This window comes from Squalius cephalus, assembly GCF_949319135.1.
Source record: "Squalius cephalus genome assembly, chromosome: 2".
Classification (NCBI taxonomy): Eukaryota; Metazoa; Chordata; class Actinopteri; order Cypriniformes; family Leuciscidae; genus Squalius; species Squalius cephalus.
The window spans coordinates 5443594-5465427 of NC_137123.1; the positions used below are offsets into that span (position 1 = coordinate 5443594).

Below are 21834 nucleotides of genomic sequence, written 5' to 3' on the forward strand. Positions count from 1 at the left end.
CCTGAATCCCTGAGCTTATTCAGTGTCTAATGCTTTGATTATATAGGACTTATGGTATAAAAGTGATTTTATTCATGATAAAAGTAATTTGATTCTACAGCATGTCTAGCAATGTTATCAAATAATACTTGGTTTTTAATAACTATTTAGTGCACAAAAACGTTTCATCTATGGCATTACTGAGACACACACAGACATCAAGAAACAGCATATGAATCTCAACAATGGTGACAATCAAACAAAATATCCAGATAATCAGATCAACTCCAGCTGCATAATTTATTAAAGCCGCAATGCATGCTGGGAGATATGGGTGAGTTTTGATTGGTGGTTCCCAGCATGCACTGCAGCTGAAGCATTTCACTGATTGTCACCATTGTTGAGAGTCATACACTGATTCTTGATAGCTAAGTAATAATGTTGAGTTTAATGCATTAAATGTTTTTAAAATCCTTTATTAATTAAAAAAATTATTCTCATGCTGTAAAATTAAATGGCTTCTATTATAATACAACATTAAAATCACAAGTCCTATATAATCAAACATCAGACACTGAATAAGATCAGCGATTCAGGCAATTACATGATGATATTGTCATCATCTTCAATAAACCGCCAACATCTCCTGATCTCATGGCTTTTTTAACTACAATAGTTGTGCTTTATAAACACACAGTTATAGCAGCCAGAGAAATTTTATTTTAAAGAGTCAAGGGTCAAGAGCACAACTAAAGCAAACGCTAACCACCATCATGGTGTCATCAAAATATGTTTAATATATTTTAAACTATTTAAATATTATATTTATTTAAACTGGAAATTAAATAAAGTAAATCTGGTTAGTTTTAAGTGAAGCTGGTGATAAGTGTACGGCCATGCATTTCACCTTTTTGTTTGGCAAAATGACATCAGCAGAGGTCAAATCTTGACATCAAATTGACATCAACACTTTGACGTCAATTTGACTTTCATTTTTGACCTATTTCTTGACGTAATTTTGACATCAAGATGCCCGCTGGGTACTGATATAAATTGTTTGAGCAGCTCTATTTGCTTATTCACAAAAATGTGGTGTTGGATGCTGGTTATAGACTCTGTTAGCAACTAAACGTAGAGGATGGTGAAGGGTTATGCTTTGACAGGTTTGTTGGGTGATTTATAGATATAGGTAATTGATGGATTATTGGGTGGCTTACTCCTGTTTGCCAGATCTGGGCCACAAGCAGGCCATGGCAATGCCACATGTCAGCCAAGAGCAAAATAAATAAACCAGAACTGGACCTTATCTGAGCCACAAAACCTGTGTATATTAAATATGGAGTCATCTCAGCCTTAATAAGCCTGTTAACAAGCAGAATCACTGAAGGAAAGCCTGGCCATCATTCTACGCCGCATGTGGACCAGATCGTCTTTCCACATGTGCCAGATGTGGGCCAGATCTGGGCCGCCAGCTATTTTACTTTGAAATGTGTGTTCTGTGTCAGAATGTCTGTTTTTGTTTTGGTCTGTGGATATCGCATGTGCCAATTTAGCCAATAGTATTTCACTATCACAGGTTGCCAGTTGGCAGAAAACACAGCATATTGCAGCCATAGAAGCTAGCGAACAAACTGGGTCAGAGATCACAGATTCTACTCTACCTAAAAGCCTCCGCACTCATCTAAAAATGATAAAGATGATATCACTCATCATAAATCAATAAATCAATTCATCAACTTACAGTGTGTATACCTCCTCGCCTTTCATTGTCAATAGCGCTTGTTCCTGTTGCATGTCCTCAATCTGAGGTGAAGGGGGGCGGGAAACAACTCTCTCCAATATTTAGAATTTGGACTGCAATACCCATTTCAACCGCTAGCTGTCAGTCACACACACTGCACCTTTAACCAAAACTCGCATCAAAATATAATTATCCAGATTAAAAATCTCATGTAAGGAAGAAAAGCAAAACTAGAAAAACATTTTTATATGACTGGTTTAATGGAAGAATACGTTTAGGACTAATCAAAATATGCTGCCGTTTAAATATCCAGTTTTAACAGGTTTAAAGCCTTGGAATAGTGTATCTTTTGTCCTCTTTGACTTTCACTTCTAGCCATTTGAAAAGCAATCATACTCCATCTAGTGGTGCAGAGCTTCATCACATTCTCAAAGCAGTTGTGCTTTAAGATGGTTTAGGTGATTGAATACACACACGGTATGAACTTAAGTTTTATTGTATTACTATAAATATTATCTAATAATAGCTTTTTTGCTGTCGGTTACCAGTACTATATGTTACACCTGACCTACCTATAGTTAAAACTGTCTAAAATTAAATCATGAGCACATTGTGTGAGGCAGAGAGAATAACCTGTCGAGATGTACTACTACTGCAGTAAAAATATTAAAAACATAATAAGTGGAGCTGGAGAAGGTGTAGGGTTTCTGAAAGCACACTGCAAACTGCTACAGCAAACAATAGGCAAGTTTTTGAATGTTGAACATCGAGGTCATTGGCACTGATACAGCAGGAACAAATAAGCGGTGTCCTATAAAGAATGATGTAATTGCAAGAAGATTGGGTTAAGCACTTATCAGCCTGTGCCATCTAGAGTTTCAAGTTTCATGCATGGTAATGAATATGACATTGTTGATGTGTTTGGTCTTGCCGTTATTGCTGCTGTTAATTATAGCTACACTGTAAAAAATGTTCGTAATTTTAACAGTAAAAAACTGTAAAAAAGCAACGGAAAAAAAATGTTAATTCCTTAACGGTATGTACCCTTACTATATACAGTGAAAAACTGTAATAGCTCTCACGGGACATTTCATGTAATTTTACATTAATATACTGTTAAATGTACGGATTTTGGAAGTACACTGTAAAAAAAAAAACATACCGTTGCATTTACCGTACCTTTCCGTAAAAAATACGGTAGCATTTTACATCATCGAACTAAAAATTACGGTGAAAAACTGCCAGCTGGTTGCCAGTACTTTACCGTAAAAAATACGGTATAAATATTTATGTTTTACGGCATTGAACTAAAGTTTACGGTAAAAAACTGGCAGCTGGTTGAAAGCGATTTACCGTAAAAAATACGGTAGTAATATTTTAGGTTTTACGGCAGTGATCTAAATATTACGGAAAAAAACTGGCAGCTGTGGTTGCCATTACTTTACCGTAAAAAATACGGTAGAATTGTTTTTGCTTTTACGGCACTGAACTAAAGTTTATACGGTAAAATACGGTAGTAATTTTTTAGGTTTTATGGCATTGAACATTGAACTGAACTTTTATATAAAAAATAAAAAATAAAAACCTGCCAGCTGTGGTTTCCTGTAATCTAATTATTGAGAATTACCAGAGGTTTAGACGTTGATGTTTTATTGAAAATAATAAAGTTTGAAGTTACCATTATGGAGATGAGTGTTTGCTTTAGTTGGGCTCTTGACCGTTGACTTTTTAACTTTAGATTTACTCTGACTGCCTGAACTGTGTGGTTATAAAACACAAATGTTATGGTATGAAAATCAGAGAGAAAATGTGACCAGGTGATGATGGCAGGTTAAAGATGAGAAAATCGTCATATTGTGGCCTGATTCACTGACCTCATAAAGAGTCTTATCTCTCACTTTGAGCGAAGTGATAATATTGATTATAATATTACAAATAAATATTTCATATTATTGAGTATAATATTTCTGTAAATGAGCAACAGATAATCTGAAGAACTTTAAAAATACATGGTGTAGAAAAAAGGATTTAAACTACTGCTTGATTTAAACCAACACACAAATCAAGATTCAGCGTATGAATCTCAACAACGGTGACAATCAACACAATAATCAGATAAAACTCTGACCATCACAAAACAAGCTACTAAAAAGCTGCAACAAAAACAACATAAAAAATAAAAGCAGATATAATAATAAAAGAAAATACTAAGGCAATTCAGCATAACGTATTCCTGCTGCAATGCATGCTGGGAGATACTGATGAGTTTTGATTGGAGGCTCAATTAGGGCTGGGCGATTTAAATCGCGATATTGTTATGCGCATCTCGTCAGTAAAGCCGGTTCCTTGATTAGTAGTAAATCACCATCACCTGCTTTCAGATGAAGCGGCATTTAGGGCTGAGGAGATAATTAAGTGATTAATTTAGTGATGATTGAGCATTATTGAAGACACCTGATGTTAACAAGCAGAATCACTGAAGAAGAAAATCACAAATTGTAAGTTACCATTAAGGTGATGGGTGTTTGCTTTAGTTGGGCTCTAGACCATTATATATTTACTTTAATATTTACTGTTGTTTGTCTGCTGTTATTGATTTATAATAGTTAATTGAACAAAGTAAAATGTTATCTTATAGTGTTGGTTATGTTTTGACATAATCATGCTGTGATCTGAAAAAGGAAACTTATTGAGATAGTTTGGTTTAACTTGTTAGCTGCAGTTTAGTGATTCTTCAGCCTATGATTATCAGTACTTTACTTATAATTCAAAATATTTAATAAACATTGTTCTGATCAAAAGACATTCAGATAAGTTAATTTAAAACACAGACATCAATAATCAGCCTGTGAATCTCAACAATGGTGACAATAATAAAGCATGTTGCAGTGGCTGCCACCAATCACAACTCATTAATGGCTCCCATCATGCATTGCGGTATGAATAAATTATGATCTGAGTTGTCTATGTAATTTACTTTTCCTAATTGAATATTCTGCTCGTCGCCATTGTTGAGATGCATAGACTGAATCTTGACATCTGTGTGTGCCTAAAATAATGATTTTTTATTTTTAAACAACTTTTAAGAAATCCTTTATATTATATCAAAAAGTTATTCACTAATCAACAACATAAACCAAAGTCAGAAAGAAGGATATCTGTGTGTACCATCATTGATTCACAACTGCCATCACACGATTCATTTTCTCTCTGATTTCCTAGCCATACTCAACATGTCTTATAAACACAGAGTTACAGCAGGCAGAGAAAAACTAAAGTTAGAAAGTCAAGGATCAAGAGCTCAACTAAAGCAGTCACTGATCTCCATCATGGTGACTTCAAATGAAACAATAAATCATCAACATCTAAACCTCTGTTAATTCTCAAACAGAACTGTAGACGTCTGTCAGAAATAAAGTCAGTCTGGTTAGTAATAAGTGAAGCTGGTAATGCTGTTTGTGGAGTTGTTTAATCCTCCTCTGCTGAGATCTTCACAGATTTAATGTTTTTTATCTTCAGTTGATTTCATCTGAGGCTGTGGCTGAAGTCAGTTGTAGTTCTTGTTGTTTCTCTAAATGGACATTCCCAGAATTCCCTGTGTGACACTTCACATTTGATGCTATTTCATTTAAATAATTATGTTTCTTCTTGGTTTTTGTTATCAGTTTTATACATTTTGGGTTTATATTACATCATATATTGTTTAATGAATGTTTATGGCATTATTTGGAGTCATGTGTGTGTCACCATGATGGTGTTTTGTGTTTGTGTGTATGAGACTGTGCACTTTCTCAATACTACCATGTACCTCAGTTTGTGAAAAACTAATGATATACTTAATTCATCGTGTTTTTTTCTTTTTTGCCACTTGTGTAATTATGATGGTTATCAGTATATTACAAAGATATAAAGCAGACTTTAATACTTCAGTGAAATTTAATGATAACATTTATCGGTGTATGTAATATAACGGTTGTCCTGTGAAAACTAAAAGGTTCCTACTGTAGTTTTTATGGTAAAGTACTGGGAACCACAGCTGAAGGTTTTTTTTTTTTTTTTTTTTTTCAAAGTAAGGTTGCTACCATATTTTTTACGGTAAAATGCTGGCAACCAAGCTAACGTTTTTTACCGTAAATTTCACAGGGTTTTTTTTACATTGTGTTTTTTTGCCCATAAATTTAAATCCCGTAAAACATAAAAGGTTGCTACCTTATTTTTTACGGTAAAATACTGGCAACCACAGCTGCCGGTTTTTTACCGTAAATTTCACGGGTTTTTTTAACAGTGTACTGCAGAGCAAGTACGTAACTTTCCACTGCCGATACACACACAACACGCTGCTGTGAGTAACAATGAAGATTGACAATACATGCTAAGTATACATCAAGCAAAATCCCCCCAACATGGAGAAACAAGGGAGACGTGTCTGATAACTTAGTAAAATAGCAGTACACTTTTCAACAACACACATCGTTTGAGGACGTGGACCACAATCAATATTTTGTGCTAGAGGTTTCATCACAAAACTATCATTAAATGTTTGACAACCCTTATGGAAAGAAAATATATTTCTGTATATTTATGATCAATATAAAGCATACTTGAGAAATTTAAAGCAATCAGTTTCCACACACTGTAAAAAAAATACTGAAAACTCACTTCAAAAAATTATTTGTGTTATATAGTAGCCTAAATATATTGTAATTTTTTTTCAAAATATGAAAAGCGGCAATTCCCTATGTATTATACGAAGAGTTCAGATGCAAAAGCCCTGGGGCTGTTTACACCTGTCCACTTCATGCGTTTTCTCAGATCGGATAGCTATCCGATCGTGAAAAGACCAGGTGTAAATGCCCTCCGAAACGCATTCGAGACGGATTTGAATCCGATCGCTCAAACCACTTCAGGAGGTGGTCTGGGTCGCATTCCAGACGAAACTGGACAAGTGTAAAATAAATGCATCTGGTTGTTGAAACCACATATGTAAATTGTACTCCTCCCAAAAATGCTAAAAAATAAACGTGTGAGAGCGTGTTATACTATGTAATGTTATAGCCAGATATGACGACGCTACTGGAACACGCGCGTCACCGCAGATGAGAAGCAGAGCATCTATTCATTAATCCAACGTGCAAACTATCGCAAATCAAAGTGAAAGTAAGTCGCAGATGCTTAACACACAATCATCATCATTAAAATTAAAGAAACTAAATGATCTTACCAGGGCTTACTGCTCTCTCTTATTGCGGTCTTTGATTTTTAAATTTTAGCTGATGATCAAAAAAATGCAGCTCATATCTGTTGCTTTCGTGACGTGCACTCCATTAAGTAAGGAATAATTGACGACAGGCCGTTGAATTATGTAAGGGATAATCCACGGCTAGCCATGCATTAAAGGATTTTAATGCACGACGTAGAGGCGAAGAACCACCCGACGCGAAGCGGAGAAAAAATTCTTTAATGCATGGCTAGCCGTGGATTATCCCGCTTATACCTTGGTTATTTGCCAAGTTAAAAATAAGTTAAAGCTGTAACTGATGTTTACAGTGTAATTTTTTAACAGACGTGTAAAAATGACGGTTATTTCTTAAGTTAAGGCTCGTCAGTTCTTGCACTCCGTCCGCTTTAAATAAAGTAGAGCCATCGGATTGCTTTTATTTGAATGAATTCACATTTATTTAAATTCATTATTAAAAGAGAGAGACAGAGAACTGAAGGAGAAGGAACAGAGAGAGAGAGAGAGAGATGCGTGCGCGAGTTACCTGTGTGCGTCGATCTCTTCTTTAAAGTCTAGCAGCTACAGTCCCCTCGTTGCTTAAGCATATAGCTAACTTAATGATTCTTTAATGGATTTATTACAATTATTTATGAATGACAGGCAACACTGAAACAAATTAAACGATATTCAAAAATCATCCATTTAGCCTACCTAAACGTTTGCGTCTCTCACTCTGCTTGCAAGTGTATCTGTGTTACTATGGTTACCAATGTAGCGGATTAATTTCGAACTGTAATCAAACTGACTGGAACTACCTGTGCATTAAACGGTTTTACTGCACACCTTCCAGCCAATCAGAATCGAGTATTTAAACAGCCCATGGTATAATAGAAAAATAATGCACACCCGAGGTGGTAATGCGGTCACGACGCGAAGCGGAGTGGCCGTTCACCTCGGGTGTGCATTATTTTTCTAATAATTCAACGGTCTGAAGTCAATTATTCCGCTTATACTACAGTTACCACACCTCGAAACATTGTTCAGATTATATTTCAAGACGTTTGTAAAGTTTTTGTCATTAAAACGCTCTTGTATGTAGGACTAATTTCTTACGCATCTAATCCAATGCCTCCGTTGCTAATTCCAAAACGTCATTTTAGAGTTAGTAACGGAGGTTTGAGCCACTGATAGCAGACTAATGCTGGACACATGACTAGCTGACACATTCTCTGACTGTTTTCATCGCAGCAGATTTTAAACACCGACTTTGAACACAGACTGAACGCGCTGAACACGCGTTTGGGCATGATCATGATCAGTCATACGTATCAAATTACATTCATAACCGCCTTAAAGTGTGTCCCCAGTTATTAATGCAGTTATTAGAGAGAGATGTTGCAATAATGAGACAGAAAAGCATTTGCGTCAATATTATTCACTGTTAGCCCTTGCTGTAAAAAAAGGCGTAATTCAGACAGTATCATACCATTTTCCATTAAAACAGTAATATACTGTAGAAAACAAAAATAGCCTACAGGAATATACTGTGAATTAACAGTGCTCAAAATCGACACTCAGAGGCTGTTTTCCCAATCACACCCTATAACCTTATTCACTATTCCCTACATTAGTTCACTAATATAGTCCTCTTGACAGAGTGAATGAAAATAAGTGAGTGAATTGAGACACTGATGAACAACTGATAAGCAGAATCACTGAAGGACAGAGAAACAAGAACAGAAAAAAGAGAAACACAAAAACTACAATTGACTTCCAGCAACACTGAGTGTGAAACCAGTTTACAAACCAGTTTACGATTATTTCTTTCATACATGTACAAAAGTTCTTGTTGAGAATTAACAGAGATTTAGTTAATAATAAAGTTTGTTGTCACCATGATGGAGATCAGTATTTGCTTTAGTTGGTCTCTTGTACCTTGACTTCTTACTATTCATCTCTCTCTGACTGCTGTAACAGTGAGTTTATAAAACACATTTGTTATTGCAAGAAATAGTCAAGAGGAAGATGATCAGGTGTTTTTGACTTTTGTGATCATGTCACAGTCATCTTGCATTATCTGATTTTCAGATTTTTCATGTATATATTGATTGTAATTATGGGTATGTCATATTTAGCATAAATCTGTGTATCTACAAAATGAAATCAAAATTTCTGTAATCATGTCTTCTGAAAAATAACAATCATACAGTGCATTCAATTTTATTTTACTCCTGCTTGACTCAGACACACACAGACATCAACAATCAACATATGAATCTCAACAATGGTGAAAAGTTTCATGTCGCAATGCATGCTGGGTTCCAGGATAATATAAAACTCCCAGCATGCACTGCTGCATGAAAAAAAAAAATAAAAAATATTGCCACCATTGTTGAGATTAATGTGCTAAATTGTGTTATCTCTGTGTTTCTAAAACATAGTGTAGCTTTTTTTTTGGTTTATGCATGATGTGTTAAAAAAAATGAGTCATAGTAATTTATTGCTGTAGTTTCACAGTAGTGCTAATGTAACACTTTTGATCGAGGATAAAACTCTGAATGAATAAGAATTAATTCCTTAGTGAATGAACCGGCAATATGATGAATTTGTCACCATAAGCATTACAACCGCAATCAATCATAAACTGTGCACACAAGTGTGACTTGCAACAACACAGCTCAAGCAGCAAAAGAAAAACTAATGGTTTAGCATCAGCATCCCAACTAAAGCAAACACTGATCTCTATAATGGTAACTTCAAACAAACATTTTCAATTAAACATCTTAATAACAACTTTTGTAGATGTATGACAGAAATAAAGTCATACTGGTTAATAATAAGTGAAATGTGTAATGGCTGGAAGTCAGTCGTAGTTATTGTGTTTCTCTATTTTCTGTTCTAACAGCAGGTGTTCATCACTAATGCTCAACAATCACTTACATATTCCCTTAATTATCTCACTGCAACACTGTCTCAATGTTACTTTTACTCTTTGTAGTGTGGATTTCCCTGTGGGGTTGAAAGGGTTAACAGTGTAAGATAAAAAGTCACACCCACAAAATGTATTTTAACAGTAATAAACTGTAAGTTATAAAACAGGTATATACTGGCAACACTGTTGCCAGTAGTTTACTGTAAAATTAATTTTTGGGTCACCATTGTGCAGAAGAGTAGAGCCTGTGCTTCAGTCCAGGAGAAGATCTACAAACACTGATGATATGCTGCATGTTGCTTTATTTAACAGGCGGTGACTGTGTAGTTGCTGGTCCAGTGGAAATCTCTTTATGTTCAATAGTTTTTTAGTGGTCTAAAATGAAAGAAGTTCACAGTAATACTTTGCTCACATTATTAATGCATTATAAATTTTAGTTAATACATTTAAATGACAGTTGGTCAATTTAAGGCAGTCGGTTTCTGCAAGTGTAATTAGAATTTAGTGCATTTTTACAGAAACAAACTAGATTACAGTAAAGAACTGTACAATTAACAGTATTTTACTGGCAACAGTGTTGCCAGTATTTTACTGTAAAAAAAACCCGGTAAGGTCTAACAGTGTTATTTATTTATTAATTCGTTTTAATTAATTCGTTCATTCTTCTTTTTTTTCATTGAGAGATCGTAGCCTAGACAAATAAATGAAACACAAAGCCATTTTAACAAGTATGCCTATCAATAATTATTTATTTGTTAGTATCTGCAATAAAAATCCGTACTGCAGGACTATCCATTTATTTAGCCTATATTCAGTTGAATTTTCTATTGATTATAATATAGATAGGACTATATACTTTATTTATTAAAATTAAACTGCATGTTTCTATTGATTGTGAAGCTAGACATTGAAAATTCCAGATCAAGCGCATGGGGCTGCATGTTTTTTTCTTGTTATGAATTGTATCCTATTTTCCGTTATTACAGTTAACTACGCGAATTAAGTGATATGGAACTGTAATGCTGTCAAGACCTGCCTGGAACTACTTTAGCCGTGCGTTTCCCTGAAAATAATGCACACCTTAGAACGTTTGTCAACCAATCAGATTCAAGCATTCAACGGCCCTGTAGTATAAATCTGCATATAGCGCGGGAATTATCCGTTATATATATATCCGTTTCGCAAAAACACATTTATGTGACCAGGTGTAAATGGAATCGTTTTGATAAATCAGATAGCTATCCGATCTGAGAAAACACATGAAGTGGCCAGGTGTAAATAGCCCCTAAGTGCCATCTGAAATTTTCTTCTAGAATGATCATTTTTATCAAGCTCGTATATTTAAGTTCAATAATTTCACTTAAATGGCAATGAAAATTGCCCATTAATTGTCATTTAAGTGAAATTACTTAACTTAAATATACAAGCTTTATAAAAATGATCATTCTAGAAGAAAATTTCAGATGGCACTTAGAGGCTTTTGCATCTGAACTCTTCATACAATATATTGTAAAATTATTGCATATATTTTTTGCATATATTTAATATATTGATCATAAATATATTTTCTTTCCATAAGGGAAAATCTCTATGAATTCAGCAAATTATTCCTTTTACAAGAAACAGATGAACCGGGACGTGAACGGGACGTTCACAAGCATTGTTAGCAAACTATGATCGCAAGTTCTGTTGTGTTGGTATCAAGGGAATTTGCGACCATGCTTGTCTTTGGGAAACTCTCCCTAGAACAGCAGATCATACCTCATGAACATTAACACCATCCATCTTCATCTCTTCCTCAGTCACTCTCATGGCACTGTAAATTAAATTAATCACTTCATCCATGTTTTCAAACTAGAGAACTGAACTCCAAGAACTGATGAAGTATATAGATTTATGGATATAATATGATGCATGGATTGACTTCTGAACTCACCAGTTCGTGTTCAACAGCGGTTTTACGTGTTTGTTTCATGAGGTCACAGTTCCAGCACATTGACTGAAGCCTCCAGCCTCTCCTGCAGAAAACATGACACAACTACACACTTATTAATCTAATGAGAACCTGCAGCTCACATGAACAAACACAAGTGATGACAGGCTCCATATGTACAGTATATACACAGGAGTATATATATATTAATGTGCGTGTGTGTGCATGTCATAACTGGGATGAAATATGTCTTGTCTGGTCAGGTGACACTTGATGAACCAAGCAATGACCTCAATCTGGATCTCTCACTCTGAATTAAAAAAAAAAAGCAATGTGACAGACAGAGAATGTGATTCACCATGTGCAAAGATTTATTGAAGAAAACCAGTCACCCAGTGTTACACAGTGCAGCTGTTACTTTACAGAGACATTTTAACCTGATCTGACAATTTAAAGTTGTGTTCAATGCTGCAACCTAATTGATTGATTCAGTCGCATAAAATATTAGATCATCTCACATTAAGAACAGTACAAAAAACAATAAAAATGCAACCACTGCAAAATTGAGAAAAATTTGAGAATAATGACACTATTAAATGTTACCATATATTAGTAGCCCAAAACAGAACCATACTTTTTAAAGAAGGGCATTTACATTTATGCATTTGGCAGACACTTTTATCCAAAATACACTGCATCCAAAATATACATATGCTAGACTGGAACATTAAAACAAAATGTTTAACACTTTACAATAAGGTTCATTAGTTAACTACCTTAGTTAACATGAACTACGCATGAACAACACTTCTACAGCATTTATCTTAGTTAATATTAATTTCAACATTTACTAATACTGTTACAATCACGCCAGACTCCACCCTCACCCAATCACGGCGCACATCCTCTCCCGAATACTGATCACACACACCTGCACATCATCAGTTCATCATTCACCTCCTGCACTTAAACCCCGCTCTCACTCTCACTCATTGTCCGGTATCGTTTGCACCAAGACGTTTCTCTGAATGCTTACCTCCAGGACTCCTCATACTACTTACCTGTTCCGTGGCTTCCTCTCCCAGTCTCCCAGTCTACCTCGTGGGTCTTCGTCTCCTGTGTTCCCCAGTGTCTCCTCCGGTTCTGGTAATCCCTCTCCGCTCTCCATCTGCAAGAAAGACATACAGTATCATTCAAGTCATCATCATCGGGACTATATTCAGATCTACTCACCTTCATCTGCACTCCGTTCACTCTTCTGGTTGATTACAATAAACTCTCATTACCTCATCCTTGTGTCTGCCCCTTCTGTGTTGTAACAAATACATTATTAAAATCAAAGGTTGCATTTCTTAACATGATTTAATGCACTGTGAATTAACATGAACAAACAATGAACAGCTGTATTTTTATTAACTAACATTAACAAAAATTAATAAATACTGTAACAAATGTATTGCTCATTCATGTTAGTTAATACATTAAGTAAGATAATGTACATCCAGCCGGTTGTTATCTGAGAATAAACCCCCGACAGGGTGATGAGGACCCACACTAGTCACAAAATGGCAGCATATGCGTTTGTATGAAACAATAGAGAGCGAGTCCACGATACTGGATGGCATAATTAAATAACTGTACACAAAATATTGATTCGACTGAGTTTTAAATATTTTATTAGCTCAACAAAGGCAAAACTTCCATGAAGAAAAACGTTCCTAGCAAGCGTATAGCGAATATACAGTGCTATGCATAAGTTTAGACACCCATGCTAAAGTTGACTAAAAAGAGGAATAAAAAAATCATCTTTTGGAAATTGAACTTAATGCCTTAATTAAAAAAAATTGGAAAAATCCAACCTTTAAGGACACCAATTTCCTTTGTGAATGAATAATGTATTGTAAATAAATAAATGTTCTTCCTTAAAATACAGGGTGCATAAGTTTGGACACCCCTATGTTAAATTCCCATAGAGGCAGGCAGATTTTTATTTTTAAAGGCCAGTTACTTCATGGATCCAGGACACTATGCATCCTGATAAAGTTCCCTTGGCCTTTGAAATTAAAATAGCCCCACATCATCACATAGCCTTCACCATACCTAGAGATTGGCATGGTAAGTACTTTCCATAAGATCATCTCTCAATGCAAATCAAACCAGCTATTAGGCTAACTGAAATAAAACCATGCCAATCTCTAGCCTTCATTACAATATTTTACATCTTCCTTGTGTGTTTTTTTAATGTATTTATTTATTTACAATATTGATTTATCAAAAATGTATTCAGCTTGTATGTGTAATCCCTATATGGAGGCTATTAGGTATTGTAAAACGAGGTATAGAGGGATTAAAAACATGAATACAATTAAACTTAATTAAACTAAAACATGTGGAAAATTAAAATTAAAATGTAAAGAAAGCTAACATTTATTGTGCCATTAAGTTCTATATAGAAATTTCATGTAAGCTTTATGTAAGCTTCTTTTATGAAAAGGGTTGAGCTCTTGTTACAAGCCAAATAATCCTTATCTGGTACTCCTTTTCTTAGCAGTTCATTTAAGTGCAATAAACTCAGGTATAGTCATATATCAATTTATTATTGTCTATTTCGCTTTTAATGTTTTCCCACAACAGTGTGTGAATACAGGAACTTGAAGTCTATACACGGTTTGAAACGCTTTTTGTGGTAATACATGTTGATTTAAAACAAGTGTTAGTAGCTACTAGTAGTTTAATACAAGTGTCTATGATGTAGCCTAGTAGAAGTACAGTAGGCTATTCAACATTGACTTTGTACTGTGCCAAGTTTACCACAACAGAAGCAGTTTTTGTCTTGTAAAATCGCGTCATGACATGACAAACATTGTGCGTCTCATTTTATGGCGTTTTTACAATAGAGGCAACATTGACAATCACTGGTTCATTGATTTTGGTCAAAATGTGCGAAGGCTACACAATTATGGCTTTATGCATTAAAATGTCCTGGTAGAGAAATATCTTCAAACACAGTACTTTCTTAATTTTTGTTTTTATTATAATTTTTTCGCTCTCAGGTCAGGTGTGATCCAAACGGCCACTTCAGATTGGAACTTTAGCTAGTAGTCACTCGTTGCATGAAGCTAGTTAAACAAACTCTGAGATTCAGTGTAGGTTTAAAGTAGCCAAAATCAGACAAATCCAACATGGTTTCGATCAAGTTCAGCGGGCTCGGTAAAAGTTCTCTGTCAACTCATGTTTTATTATCCAGAGTTTGTGATTAACTCAAGTGTGCGCCTGAAAATGTGTCACGTGCAGCGAACAGCCAATCACACGGAACATAGAGAGCGTCAGTTTGATTCACTTAACTTCTCAAATAAAGATGAAAAATATCCTGAATTTAAACACTTCTGCTGCAGCGAGAGCTTGAGATGGCAGCTGAAAGAAAATATCTGACTATATCAATGCATGTGAATCAGCTGAATTTAAATAAGAGCTCAAAAAAATACACGTTTGATTAATCAGTTTCAAAGCTTAATATTAAAGCTTATATGTATAAATATAATTATATATATATGTATTATGTGCATTATACATAATTATAAATATAATAAATAATAAACATGTTGGGTGTAATGCATTAATAAGGAATTAATTACTGTAATTGAATTACCTTTCCCTTGACAAAATAAAGTAAGGGATTACTATTATTATTATTTTGTATTTATTTTTTTATTTAATTACAGTTACTTCTGATGTAGTTGCATTAATACGGTATAGACTATTGAACAATTATATATAAGACAATAGTGAATATAACATGATATGTAGCTAATTTATGTGTTTAATGTAACCTTCTCCCTTTAAATTAATTGGTATACAAGAAAAATTGATGCAATTTTATATTTTTTAAAGAACTGTATAGAGACTCTCTGACGACTCTGACTCTCTTTCCATTAGTCCATGACTGCTAAACTTTATAGATGTAACATGACAGACAGTGAATGTGATTAACTCATGTGCAAACTGCAAAGAAAACCAGTAACCCAGTGATACATTGTGCAACTGTTACATTAGAGACATTTTCACCTGTTACTCTCACTGCTGCAACCTAATGAAGACAGTCATATTAATTAATAATTGGAATTTATGTTCATTGGAAAAATAAAAGTTGTAATCGATCATTTGTTTTCAATCAAATAAAACATGTTAGCGCAAGACAGTAAATTATTTAGGTTACCTGACCAAATGTTTAGGTAGCTACAATATATATATATATATATATATATATATATATATATATATATATATATATATATATATATATATATATATATATATATATATATATAAAAAAAAAAATTCTATATATATATATATATATATATATATATATTAACTTTTATGCTTGCATGCTTTAGATTTATAAAGACTTCGCAAAAAAAAAAAAAATATATATATATATTAATAATAATAATAATAATAATAATTGTGTTAAACAGAGGGAGCCAAGATCATTTTACAACAAAACACAGAATACATCATTTCCCTGTGGCAGAAGATGATCTTATTTAAGTTATGCTAATATCGATAATTTTAGCCATAGCAATAAGTGGTGATTGATTGATTAATCTATTTTTGTCCAAAAAAGGAAGACTGATTTCTGAACTAACAGTTTGTGACAATCCAGCAGGATGAAACTGAGTTACCCTCTTTTGATAAAACATTTGCATTTAATAAATAAAATATAAAACATCTCAATTGCCTCAAATGAATTAGCATAATCTCTCCTGTCTATCATAGAGTGGAAGAAGCATTATTCTGTGAGTTCATCATTACTGTGTGTGCCTTCACTAAATATTCTCAAGTGTAACCAGTGGATCACGACGCCAAGCGTGACTGATGTTGCTGGAGTTCACAAAACCAGTTAGATGAAACCACAACTTCTGCGTTGTGTAGATATTGAGTAACATTGGACACTCAAACACGGGCAACAGGCTTTCGTTCATCTGGATCTTTATTTTCACTTCTGATAAACACACATGAATCACTCTTAAATGTCCCGTCTTTCCCACGCAATCATGGTGCAAAGGAGTCCAAAAGGGCAAAAAAACAAACACAAATGAAGTGAAAAAAATAATGCTTTACACAAGAAAATTGTATAAAACAGAAAGCATACTTGATTTAAACACACAAACAAGCATCCTCTATGGGTGAAATTATAAAAATAAAAGAGTAAAATTACAAAAAATAATAACACAGTTAATTGAAATAACATTATAAACATGATTTAAGATATATAAGATATATATATATATATATATATAAAAGACTTAAGAGCTCAAATGAACTCTACCTCTCCCATGCAATTATGGTACAAAAGGGAAGAATAAGAGCAAACTCTGAAAATAAGACATCATGACTCAATAAAAGGGAAAAACCCTCACACAGAGACAGCTATACCAGGTATGCAGATATGAACAATTTTGTGTTCGTCCTACTTAATATATTTAGCAGTATAATTTCTATATCGATAACATTAGGAATATGACAGAAAGCCTGAATGATCCATCTCATATTTGCACTTGTGGAAGTTACCTTGTTGTGGTAATTGCGACTTTATATCAATGTGACTTTAAATCTCGGAATTGCAACTATTTCTCATAACTGTAACTTTATATCTCACACTGCAAATTTATATTACAATATGACTTGTTTTTTACAAAGCAACCTCATACATTGTGACTATAGCTCACAATTGCTGCTCTATTTCTGACAATTGTGACTATTAATTGATTTCACAATTGTGAGACAATTGCATGAAATCGTAATTACCTGTTCGTTGTTTTGCTCTGAGGTGGAAATGTGTCTCTGTGGTTTCTCGCAGGAGGTTCTTAAATCTGACACAGAGACACTGAAGATTCGGGATAAACCCCAAATCCAGCATAGAGGGGTTCAGTGAATGTGGTGTTGAATGTGTATATGTGTGTGAGTGTGTGTGTGTCAGAGACGCTGTAGAAGGACAGAGTGCCGGCAGACCAGTCCAGATAGACACCTACTCTATTAGAGCGGGCTGAAGGGCCAGATACTTCAGTGCTTTCATTATTGAACCAGACTGTGTAATTCATATCAGAACAGTACATACTCCAGGATTTATCATTCAGCCCAAACCAACAGTCAGTCCCACTTTTCCTGTCGATTCCTTTATAGGCCACTGCAACATGACCCGAGCCACTCCATTCAACCTCCCAGTAACAGCGTTCAGTCAGACTCTCTCGACACAGAACATGCTCCTGGAGCTCAAATCTGTCTGGATGATCAGGATACGGCTGTTTCTCTTTCACACATGTTGCCTTTCTGTTGTCCTCAGACAGGATGAGCTGAGTGTGTGCTGTGTTTATATCCAGTGTGAGATCACAGGCATCTGAACACAACAAGAGAGATCAGCACATCTTTGACATTGTTAAATATGCACTGGTGTGTGTTTGTATGTGTGTGTATGTTATGAGGACCAAATGTCTCCACAGTGTAGATAATAACTGTAATTTTTGACATTTTTTGGTCCCCATGAGGAAAACAGCTTATAATTTTAGGGGTAAGGTTAGTGTAAAGCAGGGGTCGGCAAATAACTTTGGCCGCGGGCCAATATTTTTTTTTAGCCAGTAGATGGCGGGCCAGCTATACACGGAGTAGGGATACAAATTAAACCGCTTAAAATACACTGTATTCACCCGCTTTATATCCGGACCTGACGGGTCCGCAAAATTTAGATCTCATTTCCAGAATCTCACATTCAAATGTCTCTAACGGAAAGAGAGAGATTAAGTAGCCTATAACAATTATAAATGCTATGCAAAAATTGTGTTCGTGTCAATCTAAATATTATTTTAACATTGCACTGACAGCAGAGAAAAAATGTCACAGAAAAAAAAAATGAAATATAAATAACAAATAAATATCAAATCACTCAATCAACATAAATGAAAACCATATTGCCCAACTGACAAATGAAGTAGGCTATTTTCTGCCAAACTATTTCAAACATCCTTGCAAAAAAAAAGAATGTTGTTGACTGACAATGGTTTCAGTACCAAACAGCTCCTCGGAGGTGTACAGGTGGTCAGAATGAAGTGCGGATACGCTGTCAAAAGATGTCGGGAGTGGGCTATTGTCAGTCAGACCGTCCGCTCTGTCCAAACTAGGTACACCAGAGTTCTGACCGCTACCGTCTTTCCCAGCAAACACAGAACGTTGGCACAACGTAGCCAACCTTCTAACAACGTTTTAACAACATCGCCAAAAGGTTGCTATAACTACGTTGTGTGGTGAATGTTGTTACAGCGTTGTCACAATGTTGACATTAAACCATCGTTCAGGGCCATTGCTTAAGGTTGTGCCTATAGGGTGTCTTGACAACCACTGGACTACATAATGTACTCGTCACTGCCCTGAAGCGGGAAAATCAGCCTTTTAAATTCCAACCACCTGTTGGGCTCATTGTGTTCTCATTCATCATCGAGCAAGGATACGTGAGTATTGCGATTAGCCTACCTCAGCTATCAAACACAACCTACAACTTTAATTTCTAATAATGTTGCATCGCTCGCACTGTTTAGTTTTTCGTTAGATTTTTCCGCTATTTAGTCTCATTCGTTTCTTTGCTCCTCTGGATTTGTGGATGTTTCCCCGGTGACACCTGCTTTCGGCTACTGCTGCCAAACAGACCCGGTTTTGTTCATTAAATGTTCTGATCTGCCTTTGCTTTTTATGGTTTATTTATTATACTTAAAATAAATTTGTATATTCGTTTATTTCTTTTTTTTTTCCACAAATGTATGACTTTTGGAAGTGCAATTTGATTATATGCAGTTTTAATAAAGTTGAATTAATGAAACCTTCTGTAATTTTTACTCTTCAAAGTGTAGGCTACACTTGCAGGTGTTGATAGCCCCATTAAATAATAATATAGATAAACAATAAACGATAAAAAGTATAGAATTATCTAACAAAATACACCATATACAAATATTGTCAGAACGTCATCTCTCAGTTGCTGAATGTCGCGCAACAACGTTGCTACAACCCCGTCACGTCTTACAATTCTACGTTGTTACAATGTTGCGAGCACGTAGACAGCGACGTTGCCATAGCAGAAATGCAACGTGCCAGAGACGTTGCCACAACGTAAATGTGTTTGCTGGGTTTATACTTTAAAATAGAGTCCTGCACGGGTTCGGGTACTAGACGGGTCACCCGCAAATTTTGCTCAAACGGGTGAAAAATATCCAACTGTGTCGGATACCGGCACTTGTCGAGATGGATGGTGAGGAATTGAAGAAAAGAATAGCTAGTGGAGATTGTAAAGTTGTCGACAATAGTCATCAAAAATCAAGTCCAGTGTGTGGGAGAAATTTGGAGTTAGGTTATCTGAAGAAAATATTGTGAAAGGCTTTGCTGCATGCATTTTCGTGTTGGATTATAGCCGCAGATGTGGAACTTCATCGCAGGAAGCACGCAGATAACTGTGGTAACAAAGCAGTTCTATCGAACAGTATTTTTCAAATTTAACACTGTTAAGTAGCCTACGTGTGGTGTGCAGCGTGTGTTTGAACCCAAAATTGTCAGATGTAGGCGCGTGGCCACGGCTTTTCTCAAGTAGTGGAGGAGTTTTGTGCAGAATTCAGTGCAAATATTTTTTTATCAGGTAATACATATTATTTATCAGTGTGATATACCCGAATAAATAATAATGAAAAAAAGTTAAAAAGTCGGACTGTAAGCGAATGAGACTTACAGGAGAGCATGATTGCTATTCACACCCTTATTACAATGGCTGTAATCTGTAACCACAATAGTACTTGATCTGTTTAAAATGATTTAATTGGTATATGTCTGCTAGGTGTTAAATTAAAATTCAACATTAAAATTCGTCTAAACCTGTTATTAATTTTTTCTATTTTTGATCTGAGCGCACAATCAGAAAATCGGAAAACGAGTCGTTATTCGTTTTTTCATTTTAGTTCAGGAAATAAATAATGGAAAAACAAGTCGTTTTTCATTTTTTTATTTTTGTTTTTAATTTGAAAAAAATTATTGAACGAATGATACGCGGGGCCTATTTGTAAACAGTTATTGTAAAATAAAAATAGGCTGATAAAAAAAAAATAAAAAAAACGGACTTCCAAAATAATCCGGTGGGCCAGAAAATATTGCTGGCGGGCCAGTTTTGGCCCGCGGGCCGCCTATTGCCGACCCCTAAGGATAGAATATACAAAGTTCTATCACGAAACTCTAGATGGCGCAGGCTGATAGGTCTTTAACTCAATCTGCTTGTAATCACATCATTCTCTGTAGGGCACAGCTAATTGGTCCCTGCTATATCAGTAGCCAATGAGCTCGCTGCTCAACCTTCAAATACTTGGTTAGCATTTGCTGTAGCTTTCAGAAACCCCCCACCTTCCCCAGCTCCACCTGTGTAGATCTGCTATGGTTTATTTCATGTATGCTGTATTGTACAGCACCAGATTGTCTACAGTACTTGCTCACAGCAGTGTGGCAGATCTATTCCGCTAAGGCCAAACATATTAACATTGTCATATCCATTACCATACCAAACACTCAGAAATACAGTTGTTACAGTATGAACATCACTACACCTATGTCATTTCCTCATAATGATAGGAATACCAGTGTGTAGGGCTGGGCATTGACACACATTTCAAGATTTTATTTCAATTCACAAGCTTGCAATTTGATTATTTCAATTCGATACAATTCGATTCTAAATCAATTAATTAAATCAATTAATCATATATTAAATAGCTACTGAAGAACAGGATAAGTAGAAATACAATGAATATATATTATAGTGCATTTATTAGGTTCATATTTCTAGCTGACTAGGTAGTTTTTGGACAATGAATCGCTTTTCTGTGGTAAATGTAACATAACGTGACACTGTATTCAAGCTGTTTTATTGCCATCTTTCCATAGTTGAAATACTGATTGAGCGATTACACAGATTGCGGTTGTTGCACTATATCTTTCAATATATC

General features: G+C 35.1%; 1 protein-coding gene across 3 annotated transcripts in view; it reads right to left on the reverse strand.

Annotated features, from left to right (window-relative positions):
* Window positions 1-17080: 17080 nt before the first annotated feature.
* The window catches only part of LOC307154469 (protein NLRC3-like), a 96596-nt gene continuing 91842 nt past the window's right edge, over window positions 17081-21834 (reverse strand). For 2 of the 3 annotated variants that reach the window (XM_079864447.1, XM_079864448.1), the window contains one exon: window positions 17081-18203. In XM_079864447.1, coding sequence (XP_079720573.1) covers window positions 17674-18203 — 530 coding nt within the window. In that variant the 3' untranslated portion in view covers window positions 17081-17673. The remainder of the gene's footprint in view (window positions 18204-21834) is intronic. The other variant, XM_079864446.1, reaches the window with a different exon arrangement.